At 44.2% G+C, this 19,233-nt stretch overlaps 1 protein-coding gene across 1 annotated transcript in view; it reads left to right on the forward strand.

Annotated features, from left to right (window-relative positions):
* Nucleotides 1-923: 923 nt before the first annotated feature.
* The window catches only part of LOC123751856 (lateral signaling target protein 2 homolog), a gene marked incomplete at its 5' end in the record, with an annotated part of 134,174 nt that continues 115,864 nt past the window's right edge, over nt 924-19,233 (forward strand). Inside the window, 2 exon segments of the mRNA XM_069315835.1 lie at nt 924-1,070; nt 9,677-9,808. Of these exon segments, the coding sequence (XP_069171936.1) occupies nt 924-1,070; nt 9,677-9,808 (279 nt within the window).

The following is a 19,233-nucleotide window of genomic DNA, read 5'->3' on the forward strand; positions in this document are numbered from 1 at the left end:
GTTCTTGGTATCCCGGGGTCATCATGACCTTCTCTCCCAGAGACAGGCCAATAACATCTGGCTGGTTCTTGGTATAAATTAGGGGTCAAGTACTTGAGCATTGGTACAGTTCATTTTAAATTCATTTTATTTGCAGACGAGGGGTCACAATATCGTGGCTGAAATATGTTGACCAAACCACACACTAGAAAGTGAAGGGACGACAACGTTTCGGTCCATCCTGGACCATTCTCAAGTCACAATCGACTTGAGAATGGTCCAGGGACGGACTGAAACGTCGTCGTCCCTTCACTTTCTAATGTGTTGTTTGTTAATTTTTTTGCCTCGAGGATTAGGATATCTCAGTTTTAGGGCATGTTCGTTATAAATTTTACATAATAAATACTATAATTATTGAAGGGATTTCTACTTAGTCAATATTCCCTCATTTTATATACTTCATAAATGCACAATCCTGTGTTGTTGAATAAGTTTCCTGTGGGCTTTTTCAAGCACCACTTGGTCTATTTAATATGTATCCTCTCTTGTTTGATTTGAACCGCACTTAACGTAAATTCTATTCCCCTCCTATTAAAATACAGATATCCCTTCTTGGAACTATACTAATTGGCTGTTTCCTGCTTTGCAGTCAGTTAGGGTAATGATTCAATGGGTATGATGCAAGATTTCTATACTGTATAGTGGAAGTTATTACTATGTGGTATCATCTTGGCCACTGGCATATTGATATCTTGTGTTGGCTCTTTGGGTAACTCAAATGTCAGCTATTGCAAGTGCAATTGCAGATCCTCTTGTGTAAATCTAGTCAGCTCAAGCTCAGTAACTGATAACTAATAATAATTTTTATTGTATTTAAAATTTGTACTGCAGTGCAAGAGATAGTTTGATAATTTACATGTTGTTGTTGTATTCTTTCTTCACAGAAAGATGACCCTTCCTTGATGGCACAGTTTTACTATGCTGATGATGAGTTGAACATGGTAGCAGCGGAGCTTGATAGTTTTGACGGCAGGAAGGATCCTGAGAGATGCACTGCTCTTGTCAACCAGCTTCGCCAGTGCCAGGACAGGGTAATGTCTCTATTCTTTTATCTGTTGATCAGTTTTGGCTTTCTAATTTCAACTTTTAATCTCTTGTTGATCCATTGTAAATAACACCATACAGTATATACATTATGTGACAGCCATCTGTTTAATATTATTGTACACATATTAACCTCTGCACTGTGCATAACGACTTAAAGCAATTAGTGGGTAGTGCAATTTTTTAATTAGCAATATTTTAATGTTTTTCAATGTTTTTAGCACTCTTTGTGATTTGAAATTAAAATTGTTGAGTTGGCTATATTGTGACATTCTTGTTTTTAAAACTGTTCTGTTAATGTTAATAATTTTCTTGGCTTTAATCGGAGGACTCTTGTTCTCAGAGTTGAGAATCTTTCATAATTATTGATTGAAGTCATAATTTTGTAAATGATGATCATATCACCTTTTTCTTGAGAGGCTGAATGGTGACTCCCTGTAGCTAGCTACACTGAGGTATCTCCACATCTGTAAATCACATCAGCGCTTGTGAGTCCTTAACCACTGTGCTGTGTCACCCGACAAAACTTGCAACAGGCCAAGCGCGAGCCGAGAAAAGAACATTTTTAGATATCGTTACATTCAAGGTGCGCATCCTGAGGTTGGGTACAGAACCAAGGCCTGAGGCCTCCAGTAGGTGGCGGCCATTTTGAAAGAAAAATCCCAGAAGGCCCCAGGGCCACGGGTACCCCAGCCTATCCTCCGAATGGACAGTACATTTTAATACTAAATGTAATAAGTACATTTCTGACTATTGGCATAGTACATAAATACACTCAATCGCCAGCATTTTACCAAAATATTGTGAATATTAGAGTTTACCTGAAAAGCTGTATAGAAAACCACGACCACAGTCCTCCTTGGGAGTGTAGGAGAACAAGCATGTAAATAGCATTTATTGCTTCTTAATTACAATTAGTACTTAACCTAAACTATATTGACATTGCAATTTTATAAAAACTAATAAAACAAAACTAAACTCTTTCAATAAATTATAAAGTAACTCGGGATATTTTCAAATTTTGTATAAAATCTCTATTGTTTAATAAAACTGAAAAAGAAATTCTTTATATTTAAAACTTATGTATATAGAATTGAACACAAAAACTTCAACCTAAAAATTTTGAGTGTATTAACACAAAATTAGGAGAATATATGGGGAGGTAAATGTAACAGCATAATTAAGTGTATTTAAGTATGTACTATGCAGACAGTCAGGAATGTACTTATTACCTTTAGTATTAAAACATACTGTATATTCAGAGGAAGGGTTGGGTACCTTCAGTTCTGATTGAGCAGCCATGGCCTACACACACACACTCCCAGCTCCCAATCACTTGTGGGACGTGGTAGTGAACGATCGCTTTCTGAAGGAAAAATTCGGACATTATTGTTTGAAGACGAAGAGGAAAGTGATATTGATGACCCAGGGCAGGATAAAGACCTAACACAAGGGACCGATGCAAATGATATAGACACAGATGAGCACGATACATTGAGTGTGTCTTATTCTGGATGAGTGCCATGCATGGTGGGGAGCCCATAGGTTATCACCCCTCTCCTGTGTTATCACTGACACGGGCGAGGGGTGATGACCTATGAACACCACCACCACCACCTGTGCCATCTCCCATCTTTGTTGAAAGTGATACTGTTGAATCGTTTTCTGGGTTCAGTGATGCTGCATCTGATACAAGTAGCATAGATGAGCCCAGTGGTAGCTGCTACCAGCGTGATTTTACTGGGCGGAGATTTGCAGTGTCAACATCACGCCCTGCCCAGCGCTTCATGTCTCCCCTCACGACAACACTTATGACTGTCACATCTATATCTACAGGGAGCATATCTAAAGGGAGCCGGTCGGCCGAGCGGACAGCATGCTGGATTTGTGATCCTGTGGTCCTGGGTTCGATCCCAGGCGCCGGCGAGAAAGAATGGGCAGAGTTTCTTTCACCCTATTCTCTCACCCTAAAATTCCTACAAAACGCAGGCAAATCATAACATAGAACGAAAAGGCAATGTAAAGGACCTGGGTGTACTCATGTCGGAAGACCTTACCTTTAAAGAACACAATAAAGTAGCCGTCACAACTGCAAGAAAAATGACAGGTTGGATAACAAGAACTTTTCACACTAGAGATGCTATACCGATGATGATACTTTTCAAAACGCTTGTGCTATCTAGAGTGGAGTACTGCTGCACAATGACAGCCCCTTTCAAAGCTGGAGAAATTGCTGACCTAGAGAGCGTGCAGAGATCCTTTACTGCTAGAATCCACTCAGTAAAACATCTAAATTACTGGGACCGACTAAAGAGCCTAAATCTGTACTCCCTTGAGCGCAGGCGGGAGAGATACATAATAATTTACACGTGGAAAATAATTGAGGGGCTGGTCCCAAACCTGCACACAGAAATAACACCACATGAGACCAGAAGACATGGCAGGATGTGCAGAATACCCCCGTTGAAAAGCAGAGGTGCAACAGGTACTCTGAGAGAGAACTCTATCAACATCAGAGGCCCGAGACTGTTCAACACGCTTCCACTACACATAAGGGGCATAACTGGCAAACCCCTCACAGTGTTCAAGAGAGAACTGGATAAGCACCTCCAAAGGATACCTGATCAACCAGGCTGTGACTCATACGTCAGGCTGCGAGCAGCCGCGTCTAACAGCCTGGTTGATCAGTCCAGCAACCAGGAGGCCTGGTCGACGACCGGGCCGCGGGGACACTAAGCCCCGGAAGCACCTCAAGGTAGCCTCAAGGTAGGTAAGGTATGCCCCTGTTACCTAGCAGTAAAATAGGTACCTGGGTGTTAGTCAGCTGTCACGGGCTGCTTCCTGGGGGTGGAGGCCTGGTCGAGGACCGGGCCGCGGGGACACTAAAAAGCTCCGAAATCATCTCGAGATAACCTCATCTCAAGATACATCTGCTTTCCCTACTCACTCTACTAGTATACAAGGTAGAAGAGCTTCTACTCCTGCCCAACGGTGATTTACTGCGAGAAAACGGACAGAAAAATTTACCTACTGAAAAATTTACCTAAGGAAAACGGGCCCGTAGAATTGGCGGTCATGGAGGTGGTGGTGCTCTTGGGAGTAGGAGCACGGGTGAATTTATTTGGGAGGACTGTGATAATTTTGTTCCACACAAACCTCAATATGATGATAATAACGTAGGAGTTGCACCAATGTTCCCGTGTACAGGTGCCGACATGTCTGAAATTGATTATTTTGTTGCATATTTTGATGAGCCATACATGCAACATTTTGTTGACGAAACCAATTGGTATGCAGAACAACTAATTGGAGGTGAGCTATTACCTGGTTCACGTATGGTACAGTGGAAGGACTCCACCGTGGCTGACTTGTATGTGTTCTTTGCTGTGTATGCTCTTGAAACATTCCGTGAAGCATGTCATACATGATTATTGGAACAAAGAATGCGCTGTTTCAACCCCGGTGTTCAACAAGTACATGTCACGAGACAGGTTCCTGATACTACTATGGTGCCTACACTTTGAAAACCTTGCAAATGTTGATCGAAATGATAAACTTTGGAGAGTGCAGAAGGTGTTCAGTGATATCAGAGGGAAATTTTGTGATTACTTTGTACCAGACACAGAATGTTGTCATTGATGAATCCCTAGTTCTTTTCAAGGGATGTCTGCTCTTCAAATAGTGCATCCCATCAAAACAGTACCTTATCTTGAGATGTTATCTTGAGGTTATCTTGAGATGATTTCGGGGCTTTAGTGTCCCCGCGGCCCGGTCTTTGACCAGGCCTCCACCCCCAGGAAGCAGCCCGTGACAGCTGACTAACACCCAGGTACCTATTTTACTGCTAGGTAACAGGGGCATAGGGTGAAAGAAACTTTGCCCATTGTTTCTCGCCGGCGCCTGGGATTGAACCCAGGACCACAGGATCACAAGTCCAGTGTGCTGTCCGCTCGGCCGACCGCTACCGTTTTGCCCTCAAATTCTTTGTACTGTGCGACTGTGAAACCGGAATAGTGATCGATATATTATAATCCGGTACAGACGTAGACATACCCCGCACAAGATGCTCACAGGTTTTCTGGCAGTGTGGTGAAGATGCCCATGGAACCACTGCTGAACAAAGGGCACATTCTGTACGGACAATTATTATATGAGCCCCTTGCTAACAAAGTTCCTGGTTGAACTTAACACGGGGAGTGTGTGGCACTGTAAAGACACGTAGGAAAGAAATGCCAGTTTTTAATAATAAATGTTGGTGTAGGTGATTGTCAATTTAGAAAATGTAACAAGATTTTATCTGTGCGTTGGAAAGACAGACGTGATGTCAATATGTTGACAACTATTCACACTGGTGAAATGCTTGACAGTGGAAAAGTGAGGTATCGAGCTAATGGAACATTGTATAAGCCAGGTTATGTCATTGACTACAATATCAATATGACATGGTAGATAAATGTGAAATGATGGTTGGTGCCGTTTGTGTGCAAAAGTGTAAAGTGAACAAAAAATAATTCTTTAACCCTCAAACCGCGCATATCATATATAAATGATATCAGTGACAAAACCGAAACCGCGCACATCATTTATATATGATTTCGTGTCTAGCGCTATAATTTAAACGCCCCGCCTGGGATAGGGGCAGCTATAGTACAGCCACGACCGATAGTTGCCAGATGCCACCTAGAAAAAAAATCCAGGCCAACATTCTTGGGTGTTACAGCGTCAGTATTGAGCAAGCCACCAAGGCTGGCGCACGCAGCACGAGCTCACAGCACTGCTGTTCAGCTTGTGACCACAGCATCGCCTACAAATGCCATAATATATATGATACTGCTATTATTTAGCAGTGATAGTATTACTGAAGCCCCCTGACTGTGATAAAACTGACCAGGATTCTGATAATAGCAGGATTGTGGTGATATTTAGCGCTGTGCTCCATGGAGGGAGGAGTAATGCTGTGGGAGGGAGGGTGGTGGCGATGTCTTCTGACTGTGTGTGGCCACCATTTACTGACTGCACTCACCATACCAGCTTAGTGGTTCGCTATGGTGAACACAAATGTAGATACTTATATATAACGTGTGTATAGTGTGAGATAACAGCGAGAGGAGTAGGTTGGGAGCCGCCATTTTGGTGGGGGAGGAGCGTCGTCTGCACGACTTGGCATGCTGTTTACTGATGGCCACGATGGTCTTTGGGCACCATACCAGCTTATTTGTACAGGTATGGTGAATAGAACAGGTAGATACTTATATATAATGTGTGTATATAGCGTAATAACACCACAAACAATATTGTTGGAGGAGAAATATTAGTGCGTCTGGCCTTGAGGGCGGCCGCCGATCAACTGACTGTGTGAGTAATTACCTAAGTGTAATTACCTAAGTGTAGTTACAGGATGAGAGCTATGCTCGTGGTGTCCCGTCTTCCCAGCACTCTTTGTCATATAACGCTTTGAAACTACTGACGGTCTTGGCCTCCACCACCTTCTCACTTAACTTGTTCCAACCGTCTACCACTCTATTTGCGAAGGTGAATTAGTAGCTATGGAGTATAAGGAGTAGTGGAGTATAAGGAGTAGCTATGTCTTTGTGCCTTTACTCACCATACAAGCTTAGATGTACAGTTATGGTGAACAAAACATGTAGATACGTATATATAACGTCTTGTGTATGGTGAATAAATGCAAAACAGTATTGTGGGAGGAGAATGAGGGTGAGTGAGGTTGTGTTGAGGGAGGGAGTGGCAGCGAGTGGCTGGCTGGTGTTTGGCGGTCACTCCTCGTTGCTTTTTGACTCACAAGACCAACTTAGTAGTTCGTTATGGTGAACAAAACATGCAGATACTTGTATATAACCTGTGTATATAGTGTAACAACAGCAAAACTATTTGTTTATTGTTTTATGAACATAATAATTGAGTCACTAATATGCACACCATAATTTTGAGTACAGCGATGGTTCACACATTTTATTATATAAATATACCACAATTCACTGTATGGAATAATATTACTGCAAAAAAAACTAAGAAAAAATCAATCAGACATTGAAATAATTAGGTAATAATATATTTGTGGCAACTGCCGTCTGACAGCTCGGGCGGAGTAGACCTCGTCTGGCGAAGGCTCTGCCAACGTCCCTTTTTTGCCACACTTCCCTACCCTATTGTGGCTAAAATATGCCACCTACGATTTTTTTGTTATTTTTTCCGTGATCAGGGAACAAAAATGAACACTTCTATAAGACGAAAGAATTTTTTTGAATTTTTTTTTTTTTTTGTTGCGCCTGTGGGTGTGAATTCCATTTGGGCCCCTAGCAGTTTGAGGGTTAATCTTGTGGATGTAACGGTGCTCAATTGTTTCTACATGTTTTTGGTGTAAATAGGTCAGAAACCATCAATTCGAGTTTTTAGTCAGGCTCTAGGGTCGTAATTACTCATCAAGTATGGCCAGGAAGAGTGTCAGGACTGGTTGCACATTTGCCAACTGCACCACATTTAGTTACCAACAGACTGGTTTGTGAAGACATCTTTTTTTTTTTTTTTTTTTTTTTTTTTTTTTTTTTTTTTGAGATATATACAAGAGTTGTTACATTCATGTACAGCCACTAGTACGCGTAGCGTTTCGGGCAGGTCCCTGGAATACGATCCCCTGCCGCGAAGAATCGTTTTTTCATCCAAGTACACATTTTACTGTTGCGTTAAACAGAGGCTACAGTTAAGGATTTGCGCCCAGTAAATCCTCCCCGGCCAGGATACGAACCCATGACATAGCGCTCGCGAAACGCCAGGCGAGTGTCTTACCACTACACCACGGAGACTGTATCTTTGCAGTTCACAAGCCTGCCTACATACCACCTACACGAACTAAAGCCAAAGGTGTACGTGAGTGCATTGTGTGCAAGTACACAGAACGTAAACCCTGGAAGCGTAAATCTGTGCATCACATGCGTTGAGTGCAAAGTTGTGGTCTGTCTCGTGGACTGCTTCTTTGAATATCACACTTGCTAAGTACTGTGTAATACAGTGTGTTACTGTGTAAATAGAGTGTGAACCTGTACATAATGTATATATAGTGAATATTGAACAAATAATATTGTGACAACATTTATTGTGGACACATTACTGACACATGTATCACATCTCGCCCCCACACTTTGCCGGCAATTTGACCTAGTTTCATATCTTGGCTGGAAAGGACTGACTAGGCACCAGTCCTTAACTGTATGCCTCTGTTCATCCAGCAGTGATTGGGTAACTGGTTGTTAAACAATTGGTGGGTTGTATTCCAGGGAAACTAGTAGGGTAAGGCTTACCATCTTCTTGAGATGATTTCGGGCCTTAGCGTCCCCGCGGCCCGGTCCTCGACCAGGCCTCCTTTTTGTTACACACCCCCAGGAAGCAGCCTAACTGTTAGACAGCTGTCTAACTCCCAGGTACCTATTTTAATGCTAGGTAACAGGGACATCAGTGTGAAAGAAACTTTTTGCCCATTTGTCTCCGCTTCCACCGGGGATCGAACCCGGAACCTCAGGACTACGAATCCGAAACACTGTCCACTCAGCTGTCAAGCGCTATGAGTTATGGGAAGGAAAAGCTCGGCCTGCTAACAGAAGTCAGCAGTTTTTTGTTCCTGTACCCACCTGTGTGTAAAAAAAAAAATTATCAGTCCTTCCTTCACCTGATGTTAAACAAGTCTGACTGCTCCATGCTCTTTGGGTCCCAGATATTCTGTGGAAGTCTTGGCTGACCTTTGGACTCTGTTCTGTGGGGGTGGGGGGGGGTCATTTGCTTGTTTATCATTTCAATATTTTAGTATTTGTTTCATGATTTTGTGTTTACAAGCCTCACTTGTTGTGTGGACATTGTAAACTGTTCACCTAGAGCTGCATGTGCCTAAGGCAGCCCTAGGTGATCATTTGTTGATGCCTCTGGTGGGTTTGAGTTTGTCCGATATAGCCTCCTGTGGAGGGCGCTTCATTCCGAGTGCTACACCAAGCAGCTAACCAAACACCAAACTACAGAAGCAGCATGGTATGCAAAACCATAGTAAAACAGACCACAAAAAACTTTGTTTAGCTTCATTTTACCTTGAATGTAAATTTTAATTTTTTTTTCCACTAAATAAAGGTTTATACTACAGTATACTGTATGATCAATGTAAAGAGGCATCATTTTCATGATACAGTATTTCTTCCATGTGTATCATAAATATACAGTACATTATTGTAATAATGTCTCTTTACATTAACCAAAACATCATTTTCATGGTATTTCTTCCATGTGTGCCATAAATATACAGTACAGTATTATAATAATGATGTTTTGATCAATGTAGAGAGATCATTTCCATAGTATTTCTTCCATGTGTACCATAAATGTAGAGTATAGTGATGACCAAAGCACACATCGGAGGATGGAGAAACGACGACGTTTCAGTCCATCCTGGCCCATTATCAACGTCGTCGTTTCTCCACCTTCTGATGTGTGGTTTCTTCATCATATCTTCAGCCACGTTCTTGTGACATTGTCTGTACAGTTCAGTATTGTAATAATGATGTTTTAAGTTATTGTAAATTTTGTAACATTTCAGGTTCTCAATATATGCATAGAGATGATGGATGAGATCATCCCACATGAGCGTGCCAGTCGGGATTTTCGTGTGAAATTCCCTGATGATGTCATGCAGGAGAATTTAGCAGGACAGCTGTGGTTTGGTGCAGAGGTACGGTACTAAATCATAGTTAAGAAATTTACATATACTTAGCTGATATATATATTTAAATGCTGTAAGAAATATTATGCTGAAGTTTGAAATGAGTAAAAACTGGCGTAGAGTGTAACAAAATACTCTGGGTGATCCCCTGGTGGCTTCTCAAAGTTATGTCAGAGTTTCCCATTACTCATTCACATCAGTCATATGCATCCTGTTGCCCTACCAGGGACTAGAGCCAGAACCTAGCCCACCCACAAAGAGGCAGAGAAAGCAATGAAATGTTATCATCATCCTGATTGGGAAAGCAACCAGAAAGTAGACAAGACTATACAGACTACCACATGGTTCGTGAAAATGAAACGGCAAAACAGCCAACAGACACTGCAAATATTTCAATCCAAAGAAAATGGTTGGCTTAATTCTGGGTATGAAACGTCCCTAGTGCACAGAGTCACCAACAGGTTACATTTTGGCACTTATGGCTTCAAAGTCAATGATCTCCCAGTCCAGAACTGATGGTCCATGAACTGACAATCTTGGTAGGATGGGGGGGTTAGTTAGGGAGCCACCAGGGCTCACCCAGAAAGGGACATTTCATTACATTTAATGCCGTAATTCTATGGGGAGCCCCTCCGGCTCCCCTGAGCTTACCGTGCTGATATGTATGTATTAGACCGTGGCATCAGTTGATGGAGTTCTTGCCTACCGGGGACCATGAGCCAGAACCTGGCCCCCTCAGAGAGGCACGAGGAGCAATGGTCTATTGAAACCCACCATGTATTTGGAAGCATTCCACATCTGCTATTGACCGGAGTTTGGCATCCAGAAAAGTAGGTGTAACAAAACAAACCCCACATGGTAAAAATTGCTTCCTAAAACCAAACAGGGAAGCAGAACTTCCAAGCTAGAATGAGCAAACGTCACTAATGCCGTTGTTCCGCTTGTCCGTGCAGCCCCCCCCCCCCTCCCCTGTGCTGGCTACTCCAGCAATTGGTTCCTTGACTGATGATGACTGTGGCAGTCGTCGACTCTGGTCTCTTGATTGCTTGCAGTTCTGTGTCTTTTGGTGTATTTCTGCAGTGTGGTGCGCAGGCCAGGAGTATTCCATCAGTACTGCATGCGGGGGTGCATCTGCTTAGGGCCACCTTCCCTAGGAGCCCTGCAAGTACTTCCCTTGCATCTTCGGGGTTACCTTCCACAGGGCATTCTGGAACTGCTTCCGTAGGGGTCTGTAAAGGGGTAAACCCCAGCTGGCCCGCCCTTGGGGCCAGCTGGGGTTTTTGTAGCCGCTGTTTGGCCTTGGGTAGGAAGTGGTATCGTTGCTGGTAGGGGCACAAGGTATTGTGCAGCTTGTCTCCCATTATACACAGATGTCAGTTCTGTTCCTTCTGGGGACTTTGTGCTTTTGCTGGGTTTTCTTTTTGTTTCTGTTTGTTTGCCTGGTGGAGGTCTGCCCCCTTGGTTTATCCACCTTCTTGGTGGTTCTCCTCTAGGCCCCAGTGCTCTTACACATCATAGGGGTTCAGGTTTTTGGCAGTTCTTTTTGGTAGTTTGGGCCTAACCAGTTAGCAATACCTTCCCTGGGCTTCCCTTAGCAGTCAGCCTGAGGGCCCTGGGAAAACGCCACTGGGGCTCTTTGGACCTATGGATGCATCCTCTGGGTTCCAACTCGCGTAGTGTGGGTTTGAAGGTTGCTCTGTCCCCTTGTCTCAGGGTGGCATTTTGCTAAGTTTGCCTCCATCATGCTGCCTGTTGGGTCAAGGACACCTTTGACCCGGAGTCTTGCGAGTTTTGCTTCTTGCTTGTGATCCAGATTACCCAGTCTTCTGGTATTGAAGTTCGGGTACATGCGGCTTTGGCATTGCATGCTTGTTACCGGTTGCTGCAGCGTGCTAGGTTAGTTGCTCACCTGGATGCCCTGAGGCTGCCCCACTTGGGTTATAGGGACCTGGAATTGGGGGCATTAGTTACTTCGACTTTGGTTTCGTCTGCGTTCGCCGAGTCCTTCCCTGGTTGGTGGTGTTCGTCCTGCACCCGGCTCCCAAATGTCTGAGGGCTTCGGAGTCGGGGTGGGGTTTAGATGGTTGAGAGACTTGGGCGGCTTCAAGGACTGCTCCTTCTGTGTTGGCAATGGAGGCATTCGAGCCTGCTACTCCTGCCAAGGCTTCCGGGTCTTACCAGCGAATCCTCTTCTTCTCGGCCTTTTCTCTAAACTCGCCTTTTCTTTAGGGGCAGTGTGTGTGTGGAGGATGTGGAGGAGTCAAGTCGAGTGGAGTTCTAGCCTACCGGGGACCACGAGCCAAAACCTGGCCCTCCCTCAGAGAAGCACAAGGAGCAGTGCCTATAGAAACCCCCCGTGTAATTGGAAGCAGTCTATGTCTGCCATCTACTAGGTCAGGCACCCAGAGAGGTAGGAATTCCAAAACAAACTACATCTGATAAAAAATTGCAAACCGAAAGCGGAACTAGCAAGCAGAACTTCCCATTACAAACAAGCAAACTAGCTTGACGTTACCACAACCGCCGCGCATCCGTCTGCTCAACCCCCCATCCTCGGGAAGGGGGGATGGGAGACTCTCAGACCTTCCCGCCGGCTTCTCTCCTCAGTTCAGAAGGCTGTTGTGTTGGTGACGGTCGTCGACTCTGGCTCCACTCTTTGTGCCGTGCTGCATAGTGGCGGTGGTGTTCTGTGTTGGTGGTGTGGGAGCCAGGAGTAACACGAGAGTACTGGGGCTGCATGCACCTAGGGCCACTTTCCCTTGGTGCCCTGTAAGTACTGCCCCTGCGATCTAGGGTTATCTTCCATGAGCCGTCCGGGAACCACCTCTGCGAGGTTCTGTTGCTGCTCGGTGATTGCCCGCCCTTGGGGGGTCAGCTGGGGTGGTTCTTAGTCCTGTTTGCCCATGGGTAGGAGGTAGTTTCGTCACTGGCTGGGGCGCAGGGTACTGTGCAGCTGTCTGATATATGCATAGCAACCGGTTCTGTTCCTCTGGAGACGTTTGTGCTTTTGCAGGGGTTTTTCTTTTGTTTTTGTTTTGTTTTGCCTGGTGGAGGTCTGCCTGGTGTGGCTGTAGGACCACTTGTATGATTTTGGTGGCCCTCTACTAGGTTCCCGTGCTTGCACACATCGAAGGGATTCAGCTTTTAGTTTGTTTGCTTGGTAGCTCTTGGATGACCAGTTAGCAGTACCTCGCCTGGGCTTCCCTAATCAGTCAGCCTAAGGGCCCTCGGAACCCCCCCTTTGGGGCTCATTGGTCCAATGGAGGAGACCTCAGAGTCCCACTAGGGGTTTCTACTCTTTTGGTCCTGGTGGTAAGTTTGTTTGCAGCCATCTCCTTCTTTTCTGGCGAAGAATGAGTCTGCTGCTTTCCGAAGGGGTCCTTGGGTTGTTGATGCTTGGTTGGTTGGGATGCTTCATGTTTCGAGTCCAGTTGCAGCTCTATGCCGTTATTTGTGTGCCACGGCTCCGTGGCAGGGGATGTGCTTTGGGTAGACCCGGTTTTCTCATCCCTGTTCCAGGGTGTGGGTTTCCCAAGTCGTCCGCAGGATTTTTCGGTCCAGCCAGCCTGCGGTCTATCCTCAGCCTGCGGTCTAGCCCACGACGTTCTTAAGTTCGCGCCTTTGGCTGCTGTTTTTGCAAATATAACGCCTAATGCTTACCTTTCTGGGTGCCAAACCCCGGTCAATGGCAGACACAGAATGTTTCCAAATACATGGGGGTTTCCATAGGCATTTGCTCCTTAGTGCCTCTCTGACGGGACCTGGTTCTGGCACGTGGTCCCCGGTAGGCAAGAATTCCATAGTGATGCCACAGACTAATACATACATGTATATATCAGCCCGGTATTTTCCAGAGAGCCTCCAGGGCTCACACAGAAAATGGCATTTCATTACATTCAACGCTGTTTTTTTTTTTTTAGAGAGGGGGAAAGTAGTCCCTTTCTGGCTCATTGAAGCTAACGAACAACAGAGTATGGGACATATCAGGGAGGGGGAGAGGCGGTTACTATAAACTCTTAAGATAAAATACCAGCCCAGAAATCCAGAAAACCCAGCCCAGGGCAAAACAAGCTCAAATGGGGCTAAAATCATCGAGCAGGTATTGAGCTACCAAGACCCTGTTGGATCTCCAAAACCCCTGAGCCTGAATATCAGCCCATGACATTATAGTAAAAACAGTGGCCAAAACTACAAACTTACCAACATTGTGGGCCGAAGGGCTGGCTAGCTTTAATGATACTGCTCATGATCTGGGATAAATGTGCCTTGAAACGGGGACCCCAAGAAAACTGGATCGACAAAGAGCGTGTCCATTGAAGTAGAACTAGTAGTGCGCAGGTAGTGATGAACTGCTGCTTCCTGACACAACAGATGATACATTCCCATCCAGACAAATTCAGCATCAATCACCAAAGGACCCCTCTGGAAACAACCATTTCATTCTTTGGCAGAAAAGGAGTGTACTGCTGTAGATGAAAAAACTGCCCACCATGGCCAAAATAACAGAACCCACATCTCCGGAGAGCACGAAGATTCGAACCCGACAACTGGAGAGAAGAGCCAACAAAAACAATGCCTTTAATATATCTTGGGCCGAAGGGGCAATTGTGAATTGAGGGAAAGAAAGAAAGAAAGACACTTGGCGCTTTCGCTGGGCCAGTGGGTGACACACTGCAGGGTCGGCCGAGCATTGCCTGTGAGCACACGACCTCACTCCAATGTTTGCACTTTTTTTTCTTCTTTTTTTTTTTTATAGCTTTCTCACCTCATTTCACGCTGTGTCGTTCAATTTGGTATCAAATTGTTTGCAATAGAATGCTGTAAAGGGATATTTGCATGTAAGAACATATAAATCTCACTTTGCTATACTTTAGACCCCCCACGCACTGCAATGAAGCCCTAGTGTTGCTTGAGGGCTCACCACTCCAATGTTTATTCTCTTTTCAACTTTCTCACCTCAATTTTCATGCTACGTCATTCAGTTTGGTATTAAGTTGTTTGCAATAGAATGCTGTAAAGGGATATTTGCATATAAGAACATATAAGTCTCGCTTTTATATACTTTTTACAAATGCTCAATAAATTTTCCCTCACACGTGTTTCTTTCAATGCTTTTGTCATGGACTGGCTCTGTTCTTGATCGGTATCCATCTGGAAGTCAATTTGCAGTGTTTATAAAGCTGGTAACAACAAATACTCGAGATAAAATAATCAGTATGGGGAAACTTTTAGACCTGAGGGAAGGCCACGGCTGTCACGACCGAGGTCACGAGATCAGAGAGCCTCCAGTGTGGGTGGGCGCCCAAACGGCGGGGTCAGGGTGCCACGTGGGGTATACAGAGAATGGGCAGAAGTTGGCGCGCATTTTAAACCAGTCTCATAGTATTCGGACAATAAATGGAATTTTTACAAATCTTTTAATTAACGACGCCGTTTGCATCGTTATGCACTCTCCGAATTTTGGTTCCGTGACGGAATACGTGTGATCGGGCAAAGAAAGTGTTATATTCGGTCTATGAGCCAGACGAAGGTGAAATTCAGAGACTACTTGTGAAATGGTGCCAAGAATGAATTGACGCCAAACACTGCCAAGAGCGCCAACACCAATGCTGAGCAATAAGAGTCAACAGTAGTAGGGATGAATAATACTCAACAGACAACCAAAACAAAAGGGAAAGGACCACTGAAACAGACAGACGAAACATGATGACATGCAAAAAGAGGGTCAGGACACTTTAACCCTTAAAGTGCGCATCACGTCATATGACGTGTTGGACGTTGTTCCAGTCAACTGCGCATCACGTCATATGACGTGTTGGAGTACTACGCAAGATTTAAACGGCCCGCGGATACACAGGGTTCACCACACCTTCATCAGGGCTCTTGTAAACAGACGCCATTTTAAAAAAAAATCGTGGGCCAAACACCTGGGTGTTATTGGCCTCAGTATTGAGTGAGCAACCAAGCCTGACGCACGCAGCATGAGCTAACAGCACTGCTGTTCAGCTTGTGACCACAGCATCGCCTAAAAATGCCAAAATATACTTGTTCATGCTATTATGTAGCGATGATATTATTACAGAAGACCCCTGACTGTGATAAAACTGACCAGGGTTCTGATAATAGCAGGATTGTGGTGATATTTAGCGCTGTGCTCCATGGAGGGAGGAGTAATGCTGTGGGAGGGAGGGTGGTGGCGATGTCTTCTGACTGTGTGTGGCCACTTTTTATTGACTGCACTCACGATACCAGCTTAGTGGTTTGCTATGATGAACACAAATGTAGATACTTATATATAACGTGCGTATAGAGGGTATAAACAGCAAGAGAAGGTTTGGAGCCGCCATTTTGGTGAGGGTGGTGGCGTCGTCTGCACGACGCCACCGTGCAGACGACGGTGTTGTTTACTGGTTACCACGATGGTCTTTGGGCACCATACCAGTTTATTTGTAAAAGTATGGTGAATAAAACAGGTAGATATTTATATATAATGTGTGTATATAGCGTAATAACACCACAGTATTGTTGGAGGAGAAATATTAGTGCGTCTGGCCTTGAGGGCGGCAGCCAGCAGTTGACTGTGTGAGGTCCTACGTCTTTGTGCCTTTACTCACCATACAAGCTTAGATGTACAGTTATGGTGAACAAAACATGTAGATACTTATATATAACGTCTGTATATAGTGAATTATAGCAAAAACAGTATTGTGGGAGGAGAATGTGGGTGAGTCAGATGACTTGAGGGAGGGCGGGAGTGGCTGGCTGGTACACGGCGGTCACTCCTCGTTACTTTTTGACTCATAATAGCTACTTAGTTGTTCGTTATAGTGAACAAAACATGCAGATACTTATATATAACCTGTGCTTATAGTGTAATAACCGACAAAGTATTTGTTCACTGATTGATGAACATAATTGAATCAACAATATGCACACCATATTTTTGAGTACAGCAATGATTCACTCATTTTATTATATAAATATATCAACTACACACTATTGAATAATACAGCAAAAAAACTATGAAAAATCAATCAGAGACATTGAAATAATTAGGTAATTATCTCTTTGTGGCAACTCCGGCCTGACAGCTGGCGAGCAACAGACCGCCTGGGACGCACGCTGAGTCAGCGCCTACAATTTGCCAGACTTCCCCGCCCTATAGTGGGCAATATATGCCACTTACGATTTTTTATTATTTTTTTCCGTGATCAGTGAACAAAAATTAACAGGTTAGGAAGAAAAAAATAATTTTTTTTTTTTTTTTTTTTCAAAATTACATGTGCCTGTGGGGAAAAAAGGATATTATACCCCTAGCATGTTAAGTTAACACTTTTGGCGTACCCCCGCGCGCCACCCCTCAACTGTGCGATATGGGACCCAGGGTGTCACGGGAGCGCGTGTAAATTCTGAAAAGTGTATACTCTCTTCAACTTTGTCACCTTAATTCTCGTCCTACGAGATTAAATTTGGTATCATTGTGTTCGCAATAGAATTCTCTACAGCACTAAATGCATATAAACTCCAAAAGCCCGGCTAATTTCCCGCAGCAAACGGAGAAAGTCCGAACCAATTACCCAGGAGCGCGCAAACGCGATAAAATGTTTTCACTATTTTCACTCTGGTCACCTCAATTTTCGTTCTAGGTCTTTCATTTTGGTCTCAATGGGTTCGCAAAAGAATTCTCTAGAGGAACATTAGCATATAAAATAAAAAAACCTGGTCACACTCCAACCGCCGACGAGTTGAAGACGGGCCACGCGTTAGCCGCAAGTGAGCGCTCGGACGCCTTCCAGCTACACTCCCAATTCCCGCCCTTTTCAAGCCTTTCTTTCGCAATTTTCTTCCTGGAAGGGCCTTGTTCATGATCACTATCCATCGTGGAGTAAGCGTAGATAGTTTCTAAAGCCGCAGTAAGAAATATAGCCACGGAAAATAGCCGAAATGTTCACACGTTTGAGATGCGATGGGAGGCGACATTGGTCACAACAGTGGAGCGAAAACAATGGGCCCATGGCGTGTGCCAAGCCGCCTGAGGGCCACGAGGCTCAACAAAGAAAATGGGAAGACATCGGTGCGCATTTTAAAACCAGTCCCCCCAAAAATCGGATAAAAACCTGAATTTTGGCGATTATTTAAAATGGATGACGCAATGCTGCGTCATCCCCGGCATTACCGACAGTAAACGGATGACGCAATGCTGCGTCATGCCCGGGCGAAAGTGTTAAGGGTTAATCTGTCGGTGATGGAGCTGGAAAAGAATGAATCGGGTACTTGCGCACTGTACACATATTTACCTTAGTGTAAATACCTAAGTGTAGTTACAAGATTAGAGCAACTTTCGTTGTATCCCATCTACCCAGTACTCTTTGTTGTATAATGCTTTGAAACTACAGTACTGACGGTTTTGGACTCCTCCTCCTTTCTCACTTAACTTGTTCCAACCGTCTACCACTCTGTTTGCAAAAGGGAACTTTCTTATATTTCTTTGACAGCTTTGTTTAGTTAGATTAAATCAACATCCTCTCGAAGTTTCAAGTCTCAGGAACTCTTCCCTATCAATTTTGTCGATTCCTTTTATTTTGCGAGTGGTGATCGCGTTACCTCTTTTTTTTTTATCTTCTACTTTTGGCATATTTAATGCCTCTAACCTCTCCTCATAGCTCTTGTCTTTCAGTTCTGGGAGCCATTTAGTTGCATGTCTTTACACATTTTCTAGTTTCCATTTTTTCAAGATGTGCTGCTTAATATATGGGCACTATAGAACTGCTTCATATTCCAGCCTTGGTCTCAAAAAGGTCGTGAACAATTTTAGTATTTCACCATCCACGTATTTAAAAGCAATTCTAAAACTGGAAAGTATAGCATAGGCTCCTCTCATAATATTCTTTATGTGGTGTTTATGTGGTGGTAAACCTGCATCAGAAACTTGAGATGCATAGATTGGAGATGGTTGAACCTGCAAGGCATGTCACTGGGCCAGTCTACTGAAAGAGGTGGTGCTAAGGGAGAACACCCGGGTCTGGGTCTGGACATCGAGCCAGAAGAGCCAGAGAGCAAGGCTGAGCTGGCCACCATGGGGCCAGAAAGATCACCTTCCTCAAGTATGCTTTCAGCCTGGACAGCACCCAGAGCATTTACTGAACAGAGGGAAAGAGCTAAATGAACCACCACCTCTACCAGTCCAGTTGAATTGCATCGGGGAACAGAACCACATTGGAGGGAAGCCCCCAGTTTCAATCCGATATGAAGAGGTTCACCTCAGGGTGACTAAATGTTTCACAGAGCCAACAGAAAGCTGCATTGTCAATGGTTCACTCCAAGGAAATGTGCCAAAAGCTATCCAGGAGAAAGTTGGACACACCTTAGATCTTTTTACAAACAATGATGAACTGATTAGGGACATAATGATTACAAATACATGTTACTCAGAT

This window comes from Procambarus clarkii, chromosome 1, assembly GCF_040958095.1.
Source record: "Procambarus clarkii isolate CNS0578487 chromosome 1, FALCON_Pclarkii_2.0, whole genome shotgun sequence".
Taxonomy (NCBI): Eukaryota; Metazoa; Arthropoda; class Malacostraca; order Decapoda; family Cambaridae; genus Procambarus; species Procambarus clarkii.